Raw genomic sequence first — 17,648 nt, 5'->3', positions numbered from 1 at the left:
ATTATTTCCATAATTGATTCAAAGTATGATGATTAATCAATCATGATTCAAAATGAATTGAAACAAAGTTATTACTTAGAATACTGACACTTTATTTAACATACTTTACAGAGATGATGAATTGTAACATAATTATTATACTTTAAATTGCAAGATTAAGTGTGCAAAGGGAAAACAAGAGAAATAAAAATAATAGAGATCAAGTCCTTGAATTTAAAATGCAGAATTAAGTGTGCAAATTGAGATCACATGTCCTTGAAGGCAGGAGGCGCAACTCTGCTTTACATCCATTTATGAGTTCAATTTTTTAAATTCAATTCATATTACCATATGATAATGTTTGTTATTACTAATCAAATTAATAGATGCAATAGATGCATTCCACCCAAACATCACATCATTCATAATAACATTCATAGTAACCTCAATCCCCCTCCTGACCCACATTTACATCATGGGAATCGAGAGTATCAAGTATAAGCCCTCTTTGTCCAATCTTCAATGTTGAGTTAACTTCAAGGCCTTTTTTTGGTTTTAACCTGTTACACCCTCTTCAATTTCACCATCACAATTCACCAGTTCCTCAACCAATGTGAACTCTGGTCTTTAACCTCTCTCACAGATGACCTCAATCACACTCTGCTCCATGGGAGCGGGGTCCAGGCAGCGGTGGGCAGTGCTGCCAACTATCTCGTCGAGTAGGAAGTGGACCAGGTTTTCATCGGAGACGAAGCGCCACAGATACATCTGCAGGTAGTTGCAGTCAACCTGGATCTGCTGCAGGCCGTAACGACCAAAGGTACGCAGGCGGACACACTCCAGGAACGTCTTCAGACTGATCTTTATGATCCCTGTCACCACAGAGACCTGAGAGAGGAGATTAAGATTGTCAAATTGGGGGGGGGGGGGGGTGTAAGAGACAGTCTCTATGCAAGGGGTCTCCAACATTTATAGCATGAAAGCTACTTAAAAAAAATGAGTAGCATTTTTTTTTATAGCTTTCAAATAGGCACATTCTTCTCTTCTCCTCTACCCTGCAACTCTTCACCAGTGACTTGTTTTAAAATAGATGTGTTTTCTGGTAAAATAATGGTTAATAAGGGGCCCCATAAAATTATCTATTGTATTTTCCCGGATTCAGTTCTGTTCTATTTTCCCTGGTTTATTTTTTTTATTTTTAACCCTCAATTATTACAATTATTTATAGAGAAACAATGAAAATGGATGTTCTGCGTCCATGTTAATTCTCAAATCACATCCGAAGACCAATTTTAAGGTCCGATTTTTTTTTTATAACAATGTTTTGATTTGAGTGCAATTCCACTTTAATTGTGCATTTCATTGCTCAGTCTAGCAATGTTTCTGTTAGGCCGACTGCTGCAACATGTCATGGCCAAGTTTGCAAAACAATGGCTACCCAATTGCTACAAATAGTTATGATTTCTGTCAGGTAAGCCTACTTTGCAGTCAACGACCTTCTCAATCAAATGTTATCATTACTGGCATCGCTAACTGACTACTTACGGAGTGAGCATAGACAAATGAGTGCACCAGACAGACAGAAATGCAATCTTTTTGGAAATTAATTGGCAGATATTGTGTTACATTTGGATTTTAAAGCCAAGAGGCGCTAAACAAGGGTGGGATAATGTCAATGTTGCTTTGATTGGATAGTAGCCGGGATCTTTAAGTTTATGACAGTTTGCGATGGAACACCTGAAAAAGAATTGCCTGTACTTTTAGAATTGCTTTGCGAGCTACTCATAGGTGGGCAGCGAGCTAACGGTTGAAGACCCCTACTCTAGGCCCTAAGCTACCAGAGCTCTGTGACCCCTCCCTACCCACTTTGTTAAACTCCACAGGACTGAAGATGTCGATCCGCTCAGAGAAGAGCTTGTGTATATTACTCAGGAAATTGGTATCCATAGCAGCACTGCATGGAGACAAAAACCATTCATAAGCCATTAGGAAAGATAGCAGAGGCAGGATCAGTCTAAACATCCACACATTGTGATGCAGTGTTAATGTATTGTGTTGTTATGAAAGGGTTGTGTGGTAGGCGACTGTCGTTCTGGTACCTGGGTGTGTAGCTGGGGGCGTAGCGGGTTTGCTGCCGAGAGCCGCTGTAGACAGAGAAGGTCCTTTTGCTGGAGTCACTGCTGTGGGCTTTCCTTGTCCCCTCCTCATAGAGAAGACTCACCTGTAGGGCAACACAAGGAGAGACAGATCAGGGGAGGGAGTAAAGCTGTTTAGATTCCTAGCACTGATGATGCTTTTGTCCACTCACATTCATGCAGTGATTAGAGTTTTCCGACATTCCAAAGGGTTTTATATAGATAACGGATATTACCTGCACATCAATAGAGGTGGTGTCCTCCACCACTCTCTTCATCACAGCACGGACGTTCCGTGGCTCGATGGTGTTGACCCAGTCTCGAGTCTCCACACTCTTTCTCAGCATCTGGGATATGATCAGGCCCTGAACCTATCAAACAACAAGAGAGAAGGGGTCAACTTTGAAATAGAAGGAATAGGCCTGAAATGGCCAGTCGCAGCAACAGTAATTTGTTGGTAAAGTGGGAAAATGTATACAGTGCCTTCAGAAAGTATTCATACCCCTCAACTTATTCCACATTTTGTTATGTTACTGCCTGAATTCAAAATGGATTAAATCTTTTTTTTCTCACCCATCTACACACAATACCCCATAATGAAGTCAAAACTTGTTTTCAGAAATTTTCAGAAGTATTCACACCCCTGAGTGAATACATGTTAGAATCACCTTTGGCAGCAATTACAGCTGTGAGTCTTTCTGGGTAAGTCTCTAAGAGCTTTGACCACTGGATTGTACAATATTTACCATTTTTTTTCAATATTCTTCAACCTCAAATTTGTTGTTGATCATTGCTACACAACCATTTTCAGGTTTTGCCATAGATTTTCAAGCAGATTTAAATCATAACTGTAACTCAGCCATTCAGGAACATTCACTGTCTTCTTGGTAAGCAACTCCAGTGTAGATTTGTCCTTGTGTTTTAGGTTATTGTCTTGCTGAAAGGTGAATTCATCTCCCAGTGTCTGTTTTTATCCTGAAAACCTCCCTAGTCCTTAACAATTGTAAGCATACCCATAACATGATGCAGCCAACACCACCATGCTTGAAAATATGGAGAGTGGTACTGAATAATGTGTTGTATTTGCCCAAAACATAACTTTTTGTCCTGAACACAAAGTTAATTGCTTTTTGCTGTTGAAAACGGGATGCATGTAAGTGTAATTAATGACTTCACTGTGCTCAAAGGGATATTCAATGTCTGCTTTTTATTTTTAACAATAGGTGCCCTTCTTTGCAAGGCATTGGAAAACCTCCCTGATCTTTGTGGTTGAATATGTGTTTGAAATTCACTGCTCAACTGAGGGACCTTGTAAGTGCGGGGCACAGAGATGAGGTAGTCATTCAAAAAATGTTAAACACTTATTGCACACAGAATGAGTCCATGCAGCCTATTATGTGACATGTTAAGACATTTTTTACTCCTGAACTTATTTTGGCTTACCATAATAAAGGGGTTGATTACTTATTGACTTAACATTTACATTTTTTAGCAGATGCTTTTATCCAGAGCGACCTACAGTAGTGAGTGCATACATTTTCATATGGGTTCCCCGTGGGAATAGAACCCACAACCATGGCGTTGCAAGTGCCATGCTCTACACATTTCAGCTTTTCATTTTTAAGGAATATGTAAAAATGTCAAACAACATAATTCCACTTTGACATTATACGGTATTGTATGTAGGCCGGTGACCAAAAAAATCTCAATGTAATCCATTTTAAATTCCGGCTGTAACAAAACAAAACGTGGAAAAAGTCAAGGGGTGTGAATACTTTCCGAAGGCACTTTTACCTTAACATAATGGTTCAGTAGCTTCTGTGCTGCCTCTCTGGCCTCTCCACATAAAGCTGCGACTGCAGTTACAGGAGAACGATGCTGTGAGAACGAGAGAAACATGAGGATATAACAGCATGTGATACACATTTCTCATGACTAAAGAGGACCTATTATTTGGATAGATACTCTTACATTCCCATCAACAGCGTTGAAGAAGTGTTCAGTCTCATTGGCATATTTACCTGCACGAGGAACTGCTCATCTGTGAGGGTGAGGATGTAGGTGATGGTGGAGGTTTCATAGTCCAGGCAGAGGCGTGACAGCAGCAGGAGGAGGGCAGGGGGTGTAGAGCCGCCCCTGTCTCCCGCACTCTCACAGAACTGACGTGAGGACTGGCACACAAACTTAATGAAGTTAACCACAAGGCTCTCACGCACACCCTGGCTGCAAAACTCCCCCTGAAATAGAGAGGTGAAAGAGAGTTGTCAATGACATAAATAGCATACCAAGTTCACAAAAGGCAAACTATCAGAGCAACTCACAAATTGAGAGACACAACTATCCCACAAAAGCATCAGTATTAATCTCACCTTGAAGTAAGGCTTATTGGAGAAGGTGATGTCCTTTGCGGTGAAGAGGTGCACTGATGCCAGCACTGACTTGATCTGATTGAGAATGGAGGCAGACAGAGAGGAGAGGAGCTCTGGCAGGCTGGCGGGAGCATCTTTCCCAGTGGCTGGTCCCGCCAGATGAGAGCCCCCTCCAGCTGAGCTTCCACCCAGCCGAGGGGCTGCTAGGGCCTGCCTCACGTCTCTCAGGCTGTCCAGGTAGAAGCTCTGCAGGGCTGCCAGGTACTGCTTGATCCTCTCCCTGGCTGCTCGCACCACGATCTCAGTCCCTTGGCTGGGCACAGCAGATCCAGGCAGCAGTTTGGCCACGGCCTGGAGCCTGCGGTGGAAACGGTCCAGAGCCCGGACCAGAAGAGAGTTGTCTCCAACACTTTTCTCATCCTGTATCCTCCTCTCCACCAGCGAGAAGTAGCAGGTGGCCATGGCATCCACGAAAGCATGCAGCTTGCCAATAGCCATATGGGGGATGTTTTTGGAGGCCAGATTACCCTCTTGTGGACGGTTGACAAACAACTCTTGGTACGAGGCAATGACCAAGCAAAGGCTGCTGACGAATTCATTGCAACCTCTGTCTATGAATTCCAGAATATCAGTCCTTGAGCTGGAAGAGAGGAAGGGATTGCCTGGAGAGGTGGGGTCAGTGGGAGATCCAGCAGTGGGTGCAGCTGACAGTCTGCGGGCAGGGCCAATGGAGGGATCTATCACTGATGTGGGTCCAGAGGACAATGGTGGTCTTAGCTCCGCCTCCAGTCCTCTGAGGTTTGCTTCCAGTCGTGACTGGGCGTGGATCAGGAACTTGTCACACAGTTCCTCTGCTGGCTCATCCAGCTGCAGCAGAAGCTCCACACACTCTGAAAGGTCCTTCGCACTCGAACCTCCATCTCTGCAAACACCAAGCAGAGGTAAGGCATCCATGCAGAGGTATAATGTATTATTACTATAGAATATGAACTAGAAATTAAAATTCAAAGAACATTGTTTTGCAGCCATACTAATCTCAGTTAACACAGAACTAAAGTCTCAGGTAATTGGTCAGCTTCTCCATTAAGTTCTGGGTCCATACATGTGAAGAGAAGAGATCAAAAAATGCTAGAAGGACCAGAACGAGGATCTCAACCCTTTTTCTTTGCAATTTAGGTGCCGAATGTTCCCTCCCCTTCTGAAATTCAAATGATGCGAACACCTGCGAAATCATGAGGAAAAACCAAACACCGGATCTACTGCTGCTCGTTATCCTACGCATCCCATTTAGTCCCGACAGATTCTCTCGGTTTGCATGCAGAATCTTTCCACAAGTGACTACTTCTCCTACCTGAACTTCTGCCTAAGCTCCTGTGACAGCTTGTCCATGATGGCATGACAGTCATCCTGGATGCCCCTGAAGGAGGGCATGTGGCTGTACTGCTGCAGCACGCAGCGGGCACGACGATGGGAGCTCACCGCCTGGGAATAAGCCTGCAGCTCCAGACACTTATTCAGCCTGGCAGGCAGCTCAAACAGGAACTGCAGCTTTCGAAGGAGAGTGTGGACTCCTGGGTGGGGGGAGGGAGAGAGGAAAAGTTTGAACAAGTAATCTGACAACGATAGGTATATGACCAACAAATACAATTTGTTATTTAGTTTTCATTTCAGGCGATGGAGGCGTGTCACCACAGGTTTCATTACAAACCTGACAGTTTGGTTATCTGTGCATGCTGGTCCTGAAGAGTCCCACTGATGTGTGCACTGAACTCTGTGATAGCAGCCATGTTAGTAGAGAGACAATCCATTTCGTCCTCCATCTTCTTAAAATCATTCTTCATTTTTCTGATTGTGTCTAGTGGGAGGAGATGAGGGCATTCATTCATTACATGGTATGTATACTGAACAGTGAGTGACGCAAACATGATATCCAATGCATGGCATACACTGTCTCCTATTTGCTTACCTGTGGCAGAGATGAACTTGTTGTAGTTCTCATACACCAATGTCTGCATGTCACTGTCCAAGGAGCGGATCTGCTTCACCATGCAGCTCTCCTGGTCCATCAGCTCTCCAAGGGAACATTCTCTCCTAAGCTGCAGCCACCAATGACATAAAGGTCCGTTTTGAAGACAAGACAACTAACAGACATCACTGAGTGAGTGACAGTACTCCCTGGGTGACTGACGCCTATGCCAGATAAGCAGTTGGCATTGGCTCTTGTACAGAAAATAATAGTTTGCCTCGATTTCATTTGTTGTCTTATGTTCAATGAACCCATATATGTGGCATCCAGACACAGAAATGGGATTTTACCTTATTGAGATAAACCTCAGGATCGAAATGCGTGCCGTTTATATCGCAAGGATTCATCGACTCTGCTTGATCCACGGTCTTTCCTTCTTCGTTCAACCCATAATAGAGCTTCAACATACCGTGCACTCCGCGCTTCCGCGCTGGGTCGGAGTCAGGTGGTGTGGTGGCCGTAGCACAAATATCCCCGTCCATTTAGAGTGAATACCAGCGAAATTGTTATGAATTGCAGGACAGATCAAAGAACAGCTAAATGTAACCGCCAGGTAAACAGAAAACCAGCTATTCGCCACTAAAGCAAACAGAGAAGTTCCTGTACATGTCCCGATGAGAAGCCCGTGATAAACGAGCCAGTAGGTGGCAGCAATGACTCAAAGAACACCAAATCAAGGAACGGAGGATCGGATATTCAAAACATTTTATTGACCAAATATGAACAAAAAAAACTACGATTAAGGTTTAAAACACAATTATAACAAATCTTATAGTTTTGTCAAAACAGTACAAAGCTGAATACAAAAACGTATTATGGGTTTAACTAAACCTACAGTCAGTCACTGGTTAAGTTTGGTAGTGCACATTATAAAAATTACAAAGGAAAGAAAACAGTGAAGTTACAGGGTTCGATATATTTTAGTCTCTATGGCTGCGTTTACACAGGCAGCCCAATTCTGATATTTTGCCCAATTATAGGCAAGATGGCTTATCTGATTGGTAAAAAAAAAAAAAAATTAGTCAGATAAGCTATCTTGCCTATAATTGGGCAAAATATCAGAATTGGGCTGCCTGTGTAAACGCAGCCAATGTACACACACGAGGTAAAGTAAATGTATAGCAAACAGAGCAGATCATGTTTGACAAACAAGCCTACACGTTTACCAGGTCAGTCTCTCAATGGCCAAATTAATACTGAAAGAAAAAGGCACTTGGTCTTTTTATCCAGACTATTGCTTCATTTGAGTGTGAGAAAGACAGAAACAGAGAGACAGTTTAAGAGAGTCAAAAATTATTAGTCCAAGTTATTTCTCCAATAATAATACTAAGAATACAAATAATGACGGTAAAGGTAAAAACTTGACAATATTTCTGATGTATCAATAGTACATGTTAAAGATATTGAATGTTGTGCATGTACAGCAAGTGAGTACACCACCATCTTTTTAAAAAGGAATATCACATCCATAGATCGCGTGCCTTAGGAATTATGAATCGGAACATTTTGTTGTCTTTGCATAATTGACCATATCAGTTATAACATAGTGGAAACCACATTCTTCAGTTTATGAACACTTAATTGCATCAGAGATATACAGTAGAATCACTCCTCTCATACTGAAGAGAGGTCAGCAGAAGAACTGTCGTCAGGAAACACATCCTCTTGCTGAATGGTCAGCTAAGTGGGTGAGACTAAATGTACTTTTCTGATGTGCAAACCGACTAGCCAAATCTAAAACCGACCCTTACCTTAACCCACATTTAACCAATTCAAAAAGTAAATATTGGTTTACACATCAGAAAATGATCTTTAGTCTCTCCCCTCCCAAGTCAAGCTGCCCTTGCATAGTGTACAATATAAACAATAACAGTGCTAGAATGCTAGGCCTTGTCATTTCTGGGAGGGAGATACAGATAAAGTCCATGATAACCATGAGACTCTGAATCTGAGTGTTTAGCATGGAGAGGCATAGACCACCACAATATATATGTTTGTTTTGGTACAAAGACTGAGGTTTGAACAAGATAGTTGCAGAGCCTCCAATATCACCCTCCTTTCAGATAATACAATCTGCATGACAGATTTTTACCTTGTCAGCTCGGGGTTACCGGCCCAACGCTCTAACCACTAGGCCACCCCCCAATTCATCCCAAAGGTGTTCGATGGAGTTGAGGTCAGGGCTCTGTTCAGGCCTGTCAAGTTCTTCCACACTGATCTCGACAAACCATTTCTGTATGGACCTCACTTTGTGCACTGGGGCATTGTCATGCTTTAACAGGAAAGGGCCTTCCCCAAACTGTTGCCACAAGTTGGAAGCACAGAATTGTCTAGAATGTAATTGTATGCTATAGCGTAAATACTTCCCTTCACTGGAACTAAGGGGCCTAGCCCGAACCATGAAAAACAGCCCCAGACCATTATTCCTCCTCCATCAAACTTGACAGTTGGCATTATGCATTTGGGAAGGTAGCGTTCTCCTGGCATCCTCCAAACTGAGAATCGTCTGTCTGACTGCCAGATAGTGAAGCGTGATTCATCACTCCAGAGAACACATTTCCACTGAGTCCAATGGTGGCAAGCTTCACACCACTCCAGCCGACCCTTAACACTGCGCATGGTGATCTTAGGCTCCGCGGCCACGGAAACCCATTTAACGAATGTCCAAACAGTTCTTGTGCGGATGTTGCTTCCAGAGGCAGTTTGGAACTTGGTATTGAGTGGTGCAACGGGTGACAGGTTATTTTTTACACGCTACATGCTTCAGTGGTCCCGTTCTGAGAGCTTGTGTGGCCTACCACTTCGCGGCTGAGTTGTTGTTGCTCTTAGGCGTTTCCACTTCACAATAACAGCACTTACAGTTGACCAGGGCAGAATTTTGACAAACTGACTCATTGGAAAGGTGGCATCCTATGACAGTGCCACGTTGAAAGTCACAGAGCTCTCCAGTAAGACAATTCGACTGCCAATGTTTTTTCTATTGAGATTGCATGGCTGTGTGCTTGATTTTATACACCTGTCAGCAACGGGTGGTTGAAATAGCCAAATCCACTCATTTGAAGGGGTGTCCACATACTTTTGTATGTATAGTGTACATAGTCATTGCACAAACTCCATCTGAAGGAGAACTGTAATAAAGGTCCCCTATCACAAGGGTAAAAGCTCAAAGGTGGCACTACTGTCAATGTTACCACTACTCATCAACAGTTTCATATTAAATTCCAACTGGTTCAACTTGACCAGTGAAGCAATGCCACTCACGTCACTTTCCAACACCTAAAGAACGTAACTTCATATACACAACATTTAACCATAAATATTTATTCACACTTAAATCCTACTCTTGGTCCATAGTATTTTTGCAATCAAGAAGATAAACCTCACCAACTCCCTACATATCTTTTAGCCTTAATCTCAACTTGCATGTTCAGTTTTGGTCTCCAGGTAGTATAGAGCAGTGCCTAGATCAGAGATGGAGGCTCAACCTTGCTCCACCTGTACTGATGAGTATGTAGGTGGCTGTGCCTGCCTGGTGAAAAAGGAAGCAGCTCTCTTCGGCTTCAAGCGTTTGATTTCTTTACCTGCCCGGAGGACAACAAATGCATTTAACAGTTAGTTTTACAACCTAACCTGATCAACAAATGAAGCTTATATGGATGGTTAATACTGACGAAATGAATGACATGCATGATGATGGCCTCTCCCCAGACTCACCGTTGTCCACGTAGCTGATGGTGTTCAGTGTATGGACCCGACTGCACACCACACTGCTCTGCCTGCGCAGTTTCCCTCGCCGACCGCCCCTTCCTCTGTCACTGTTCTCTGCCTGTCCAGCAGGCTGATGGGATAGACTGACATCATTGTCCGTTTCTGTCGCCGCCACCCCTCCGTCGCCTGCAGACTGTAGCTCCACACAGAACTCAATAAGACCACTCATAAGTTCTGCCTAGAGAAACGAGGGAAGAAAGAACAGTAGCAACTCTGGTCACTTCAATGACATCTATGACCCCCTAATGAATTTTTTATTTTTTTAAATTATACATTAAAAAAAGGTAGGTTTAAGTTTTATTACTTGTTTTGAATAGATCTTCAGTAACTTGTTGACAGGGGTGCCGGCCTCCTCCCCATCGAATTCAAGCCACAGGATGTGCGAGTCACCTTCCCCCTCGGGGTAGCTGTGGTCCCAAGACAACTCACTGAAACGCAGTCCCAGGAGCACATGCTGTCAAGGAGCAGGAATGCACCGGAGAAAATGAGGCAGAAAAGTAGAAAGTTGGGTCATTCAGTGAAGTCTTTTTGCATTGATAGAGGACACCTCTGATTCATACAAATCCACATCTTACTTAATCACACACAGTAAAATAGGTCATATTCTGCTAGTAATGTAGAGGAGTTATCATTTATTTAACAAGGCATGTCCGGACAAGCCCGGACGACGCTGGACCAATTGTGCGCCGCCCTTTGGGACTCCCAATCACATAAATCAAATCAATCACGGCCGGATGTGACACAGCCACTCACAGCTTGACATTCCAGGTCTCACCTTCTCTTTGATGTCCATTACATACACCCCCTCCAGACTAATCCCCACATTGACAGCTTTCCGTCCTGCTCTATGAAGAATCCCCTGAGCTGGCTTGTCAATCTCCCCCGAGAAGAAAGCACACCTGGCCAGACAAGAAACAAACATGATGCACGTGACCCGTGAAGAAGATCCAAACTGTGAATGTGTTCCATGCAGTTACGTTGAGGCCAATAGTTTGGCTTGTTCCTTACCCATAGTAAGGCAGAGAGTGGCATGTGCTGAGGTACTGGCGTAGATGCTGAGTGGGCTCCGGGGGGGTGCTTCCTAAGGTGCTGATCTTGCGATACTCCTCCAACAGGTTGTGCTCCAGCCCTGCCTGACGGCCCCCTTTTCCCCTCAAGGTAGAAAACAGCCCCCCACCTCCCCCTGATACATGTGCAGGCAGGAAGGATATCAGCTTCTTCTCTCTGAGGGAGATGGGAGAGGAGAAGCAATAGTCTGGGTATGCAGGCAGGTATTGGGAAAAATTATTTTGAGTTACACTCTTAAAAATAATACACAACGTCACCAAGAGGCAGACGTTCAGATGCCTGGCATAGTTTACCTTAAAGCAGCAGTGGCTTTCTGGTCGTCCAAACCTACTCCCAGTTCCATAGCAAAAGACAGTGCTCCCAAACCCGTCCAGGTTTCAGGGTCACAGGGGAAGCGACCAGCGAGGATGTTAACCCGTGCCTCGTCGTAAAGTAGTCGCAACACCCCCTCGTCTTCAATCTGGAGGGAAATACCATGCAATGAAATGTGGAATATAGGAGGATCCAAACACATGCATAGGGGCATTCATCAATTCTTGTAACTCTTGAGGGACAAACATAACCTTTTGTCTGAGGGCTGGTGCTAGAGTGCTCTGGGGTATGTGTCTACAACCAGGAAAGTATAATCTATCCATTTGACACAACACAACTTGACTGATATTCCCCCCCCCCCCAACAGCTTCATGTTAAATTTAAGGAGAAAACAGAACAAGCAGTACCTGCAGCTCTTTAGACTTTGGATGAAACACATTCCTTCTGTACTGCAAGCATGGCTCATCTGAAAAAAAAAAGAAGGAAAGTAGGGCATGAGGAGGGGGTAATACAGAACATTGTTATATGATGGCAGATGTACGGCTTAGGATTAGTGATGTTGGGTCAGTGGTAACATGAGGTCAGGTTGACAAAGCAATACGAATTCAGCAGTGGGGATGAAAAAAATCTAACAGATGTGAGACAAAAATGTTAATCTGCCAAAAATACAGAAACAAATAGAAAAGATTACAGAAACACACAAGCTCATCCCTACACACAGAGACACAGGCAGTCTCACCTTGAGATATGTCCTCCTCTGAGGCCTCAGTGAAGCGATACAGCAGGTCCTGCCACTGGCGGCACAGTTTGTAAGGCTGATGCTTCGGCTTTAACTGCAGTTCTGAGAGAGGAGGAAAAGGCATGTAGTAGACAACGATATGATAATTAATGAAAATTATGAAAAGCATTCTCATGGCATAACAAAGAAAGGAATTGGGCATGACAAAGTATGCTAATATATAGCACCATATCCACAAGCCGTAGACTTGGCCTACACTCATAGTGATCCCTTCCCTATTTTACAAACAATGCCAGTCTTTCAGCAAGACAGTAGTTCAAAAAAGAAGCATTCAAATTGTAAAATGTTCCTCTTATGGCCCAAGTGCTCTCTTCGAATTGCCACCAATACATGATACAATGAACCAGACCAGCCTCAGACAACACTATTCCTTTGTAATACATACCTGCCTTTCTTCTCCTGATCAAATCAAGAAACTGTCAAATGAACGGCCAAGTTGCTTATATTAAAATAACAGCATGTGCCGCACAGTTGTTTGAGGGCCAGGGGAGAAGGAGGAGGGAGGGGGGGGGGGCAGGAGCATACAGAGTGAGCTGTCATTACCGAGCAGAGGAGAGCAGAGCCAGAAGGCAAAGGCATCCATTGCAGAATCAGGAATGTGGAGAGCCTCCCGGACACTGCGGCCTAGCTCCTGGACACTCACACAGGCAACCCCCTCCACACACAGGTGTACTGCACTGTCACCCACCAGGTACACAAGCACATCTTGAGCTGTAGGAGAACAAAGCCAGGGATGGAAGTCAACATAATAATCTAATGCAAAACATGGAACATCTGCAAGCCACGATGATGTCATGAGCTTACATGAATCAGTATGATATATACACAAGGCTATTAAACACCATGTTCCAAATAAGAAAACACAGAGAGGGACAAAAATGCTATATTGTAAACACCAGACAAAGGAAAAAGGGAACTGACCGCGGGTGACAGAGGATGCCACACTTCCTCTCTGTGAGCTTCCCTCCGACGGTTCTGGAGGAAACCCCCCACACTCATCTCCTTCCATCTGTGAGACACACAAATCAAGATGAGTGTTTCGAAAAATGTATGTTATCCACTAGCAAATTCACTGTGGCATAGCTAGCTAGCCACCTCCGCGAGTAACGTTAACAATAGCTGTAGTGGTGGTGGGGATCGATACAGTTGTTCTCCATCTTCTTTTTAAATAGTGAGACAATTTGTTTTCAGCAGTTATATTCCCTGACTGATGATAACTCGTTTTCTCATGGGTCTCGCTTGTCCCTCTGCAGCATACACATATTGAGCAATATGTAACATATCTAACTTAACAATAGAACATCTCTCGTACCGGCACCCAAGTATCGTGATAATATAATATCGTATCGTGATGTCCCTTACAATTCCCTGTCCTAGTTATCTATAATGATGTTTAATATCAAAGCTTTGATTTTGTCGTTGTTGTTAAGTCGTAAGAGTTTTTACTGAAACGACATTTTACATCTAAGTTAGCTGGTATCCTGCCAACAAACTGTAGACAACTCAATTCCGAATATTATGCTAACATTAGCTACTAGCTAGCTAGTTACCAAGCAAGAAGACAGCGGTGGCTAATCCAGTGACATGACATTCAATTACCTTCTTTTGCTGAAAATGTAGAATTGACAGCCCACAAGCTAGTATATATATTTTTTTAAACTCCGTATGAGAATATATTTTGTCAAAACAACAACTTCAACATCAGCACACTGACAACTGTCTAGACTAATGTAACTGCGCCCTTTGTGCTTCTTCTTTTTCTGTGGGTTTTATGGAAGACTACAATCCCAAAATGTGTATTACCGCCACCAACTGGACGGGGTTGAAAAAAACAAGATCAAAATAAAACCCATACGTGATAGGGAGAACAAACTTAATCCACCCAAATAAAACAATAAAATAATAACAAAACACCAAAACTCCCACTTCTACCTTGCTTCAAAACTCCATGACTTGAGAGGATGTTACGGGTGGTGACAATACTCCATGCAACTACTCCCGTGAGAAGTCTTTCAGTCCCAGTGACCGTTCCACAGCATCCACAATGATATCTATTTTACTGGACCTCCTCTCCACCTTGGGGAGGCAGCGTAGCCTAGTGTTAGAGTGTTGGACAAGTAACTGGAAGGTTGTAATTTCAAATCCCCAAGCTGACAAAGTACAACTCTGTTGTTCTGCCCTTGATCAAGGCAGTTAACCCACTGCCTAGGCTGTCATTGAAAATAATAATTTGTTCTTAACTGTTTTGACTAGTTAAATAAAAATCAATCACCATAGCTATTATGGCCACAAAGCCCACCTTCTTAAAATGTTAACATATCTGGATCCTGCTGTTGAACCACAACCCCTGCAGCCTTCAGTGAAGCCCAATCCACCACCATGGACTCTTTAGGAGCACCATTCAAACCCTCAACACTTTTAACAGCCGCTGCATATGAAATGCTCTGGAGAGCCCACATTCTCTTTCACTCTTGTTGGGCATTCCAAAAACTTGGCTTCATTGGTTCCCACCACAACCCCTGCAGGGGGTTACTTTTAAAACATATATGATCTTTTCCACAACTTGGACATCTCGGCTTCTCCCTTCTGAAAACACTTGAAACATGTCCAAAAGTTTTTCAGTGATCACACTCCATTGGTCATGGAACAAATGCGTTGACTCTGTAGTTGCCCACACCACTGTAAAGCAGGCAAGAATAACTAAGTACTTCTGGGTCCTGGATTTTGGGAATCATTCAGAATAAGACTCTGTCCTGTTTACTTCGTAAATGAAAAATACTGGTAAAAATGATAGTGCACAATTATCGATATATTTATACTAGTTATCATAGAAATAATCATTCAAATTATTTATATGAGATGTTTTTGTTTGTTTGTTTGTTTCAAGCCTAAATGGTCAACTGTTTTTTGTGTATGTACTCCTATCATTTATTGCACCGTACACAATTGTCACAGTAAAAGGGCCCATTCTACTCAGGAGCAGTTTTAGTTTCCAAATCGAGAGTTTACACCCAGAGTAGCGTTGCTGCTCATTTTGTAGCCCTGAAAGAGTGACCAATCAACTTAAAAGGATACTTCGGGATTTTGGCAGAGGCCCTTAATGTATCATTTACAATGTTATAATGCGTGTTACTGGTGATTTCTAACCTTTGGTGGGCAGATTTCATAATTTAACTTACTCAGCACATTTACATAAACGGTGGCTTTGATCACAGTTTTGAGGTTTAGGTTGCTTGATGTAGGCCGTCATCGTAAATAAGAATATGTTCTTAACTGACTTGCCTAGTTAAATAAAAGGTTAAATAAAAAATGTTCATAGCTACAGTAGCTAGCAGCACAAGCATACACTGTTGTGAAAATCTCTTTTCACCCACCATCAACAATCTCTGCAATCTTCCTCCATGCCATTGACCTTGTGATTTTGTCTCTGTATTTTTTTAACAAGGAAAAAAATCAACAATGTTTCATGAACCGAAGATCTTCAAGCGAACATCTGCTCCTCACCTGATTGGTTAACGGCAGCCACGTGCAATTTGCATAAAGTAAAGCAGCGTTGAACTTATTAAGTTTGCTCTCATAGCACGGTTCGAGCTGCTCACCTTCCCACAACCTCCTGCACGTTGTTCCGTGTGTTCTCGTTGAAAATGAATGGGGTGGAACTTTGTCTGGCGATTTCGGAAGTAGTGGAAACACTACATAATGCAACAAAATAGTCTGCTGACCCGCAAACAACAACTGCATCTACGCATGTAAACATGCCTCAAAAAACCCGCCAGTCTTCTAAAAGCCTATCCCTGGGATAGTTTTATTTTTCAGTTGGACAATTAGACACATTTTCCCACCAAAAGACACACCAGAATGGCTTTCCAAGAGGTTTTGAGCGTTCTTGAGTGGTCTAGTTGCAGTTTGAATATTGCTGCCCGTCAATAATATATCCCATTTAGCAGACGCTTTTGTCCAAAGCGACTTACAAGTCGGCTGGGGCCACTTTTGCATATGGGTGGCCCCAGTGGGAAACGAACCCACGACGCTTGGCGTTGCAAGTGCCATGCTCTACCGACTGAGCCACACAGGACCCAATGATTCCCAACCAAATCACATGAGCCATTTTGACAAAAACACTGTTGCAGTAAGAGTTCTGCAAAATTGGTAGAATATTATTCAAAATTATTTACAGCTGTAATGGTTGTCATAAGTGCTTCCACCAAGTATTAACTCTGGGGTGTGAAGACAATCTTATTTATATTTTTTTTTGTACGTTTTCTATAATTTTTCTTTCACTTTCAAAATGTGAGTATGTTGTGTAGATCAGTAGGGAAAAAAAAGACTGCAAAGGGTGTGTAGACTTTCCCTAGGCACCATAGCCACGGGAAGTAGGGGTGCTGCATCACCCCCGGAAAAAAAAAGAATATGATTAATACAACAACAAAAAATCCCCCGAAAGTAGTGCACTGGCCCTTTACTAGTATTAGCAGACCAATGTAGAAGAGTTTGTAGTGCGGGCAAAAACATTTGTTCACCATATCTGCTTTGGCAAAGAAAAGTTGAATAATTAAGAACAGTATCTTGTAGGATTCAATAGTTGGAATTAAAAGAGTTGTTGCCTTGTCCCTTTCTCTGCGATTGTCATTCTAATTGAATCCAGCAAGAACAAAACCCTGTCCTCAAACATTTACATCCAAAAGGTGCAAAGTAATGGGCAAAGACACAAAACATTTTTCTTGATCAAATAACATGGAAATTAATTGACCATCCTTACAAACCACTTAATGTACATTACATAGATGACCGGCCTAAGTTCATACCTGTAGACTTTCCATCACCATGAATAGAAAAACAAAATGACCAATATAATTGAGTACATTGAGATAGCAAGTGGTTTGTGATGATGTGGCTCAGTTGGTAGAGCATGGCACTTGCAATGCTTGGGTTGTGGGTTTGATTCCCACCAGGGGAGTAGTATGAATAAGTATGGAAATGGAGGCACTCACCACTGTCAGTTTCTCTTGATCTACTAAAAGGAATGAATAGACCATTTCAGTTATCACATTGAAATAAAGTTGCTTTGCAAAGTATTTCAAGAAACTGGAAAACATATCAAGCAAGTATTTTTATATTCCACAATATTAGCAGATGAACTGTTTTGTACAGAGCAGTTCTGAGATACCAATAAATTAATCACATTCCCCTCA

General features: G+C 42.8%; 2 protein-coding genes across 2 annotated transcripts; both read right to left on the bottom strand.

Annotated features, from left to right (window-relative positions):
* Nucleotides 1-74: 74 nt before the first annotated feature.
* On the bottom strand, nt 75-7,144 carry LOC135550404 (vacuolar protein sorting-associated protein 51 homolog). The gene is made up of 11 exons (XM_064981180.1): nt 6,800-7,144; nt 6,450-6,579; nt 6,192-6,338; nt 5,835-6,054; nt 4,484-5,405; nt 4,136-4,351; nt 3,909-3,992; nt 2,351-2,485; nt 2,079-2,200; nt 1,846-1,933; nt 75-867 (listed from the first exon to the last, which is right to left on the bottom strand). Exons 1-11 carry the CDS (start codon nt 6,989-6,991, stop codon nt 607-609), a joined length of 2,517 nt encoding a protein of 838 aa, XP_064837252.1. The 5' UTR covers nt 6,992-7,144; the 3' UTR covers nt 75-606.
* Nucleotides 7,145-7,197: 53 nt separating this feature from the next.
* LOC135550403 (FERM domain-containing protein 8-like) lies at nt 7,198-14,209 on the bottom strand. Its single transcript, XM_064981179.1, has 11 exons — nt 14,056-14,209; nt 13,378-13,465; nt 13,000-13,167; nt 12,397-12,498; nt 12,065-12,123; nt 11,639-11,805; nt 11,286-11,501; nt 11,053-11,176; nt 10,582-10,731; nt 10,224-10,455; nt 7,198-10,090 (listed from the first exon to the last, which is right to left on the bottom strand). Exons 2-11 carry the CDS (start codon nt 13,463-13,465, stop codon nt 9,990-9,992), a joined length of 1,407 nt encoding a protein of 468 aa, XP_064837251.1. The 5' UTR covers nt 14,056-14,209; the 3' UTR covers nt 7,198-9,989.
* Nucleotides 14,210-17,648: the final 3,439 nt, after the last annotated feature.

Source organism: Oncorhynchus masou, chromosome 12 (assembly GCF_036934945.1).
Source record: "Oncorhynchus masou masou isolate Uvic2021 chromosome 12, UVic_Omas_1.1, whole genome shotgun sequence".
Classification (NCBI taxonomy): domain Eukaryota; kingdom Metazoa; phylum Chordata; class Actinopteri; order Salmoniformes; family Salmonidae; genus Oncorhynchus; species Oncorhynchus masou.
This window is presented reverse-complemented; position numbering and strand designations above follow the sequence as displayed.

Coding starts and splice junctions, on each gene's coding strand:
- LOC135550404 (XM_064981180.1), bottom strand. CDS start 6,991: ATGGACGGGGATATTTGTGCTACGGCCACCACACCACCTGACTCCGAC. Junction 2,486..3,908: donor TACTGAACCATTATGTTAAG/GTAAAAGTGCCT, acceptor GTTGTTTGATAG/GTTCAGGGCCTGATCATATC. Junction 1,934..2,078: donor GCCCCCAGCTACACACCCAG/GTACCAGAACGA, acceptor GTCTCCATGCAG/TGCTGCTATGGATACCAATT.
- LOC135550403 (XM_064981179.1), bottom strand. CDS start 13,465: ATGGAAGGAGATGAGTGTGGGGGGTTTCCTCCAGAACCGTCGGAGGGA. Junction 11,177..11,285: donor CACTCTCTGCCTTACTATGG/GTAAGGAACAAG, acceptor TTGTCTGGCCAG/GTGTGCTTTCTTCTCGGGGG. Junction 10,456..10,581: donor TGAAGATCTATTCAAAACAA/GTAATAAAACTT, acceptor TCGTTTCTCTAG/GCAGAACTTATGAGTGGTCT.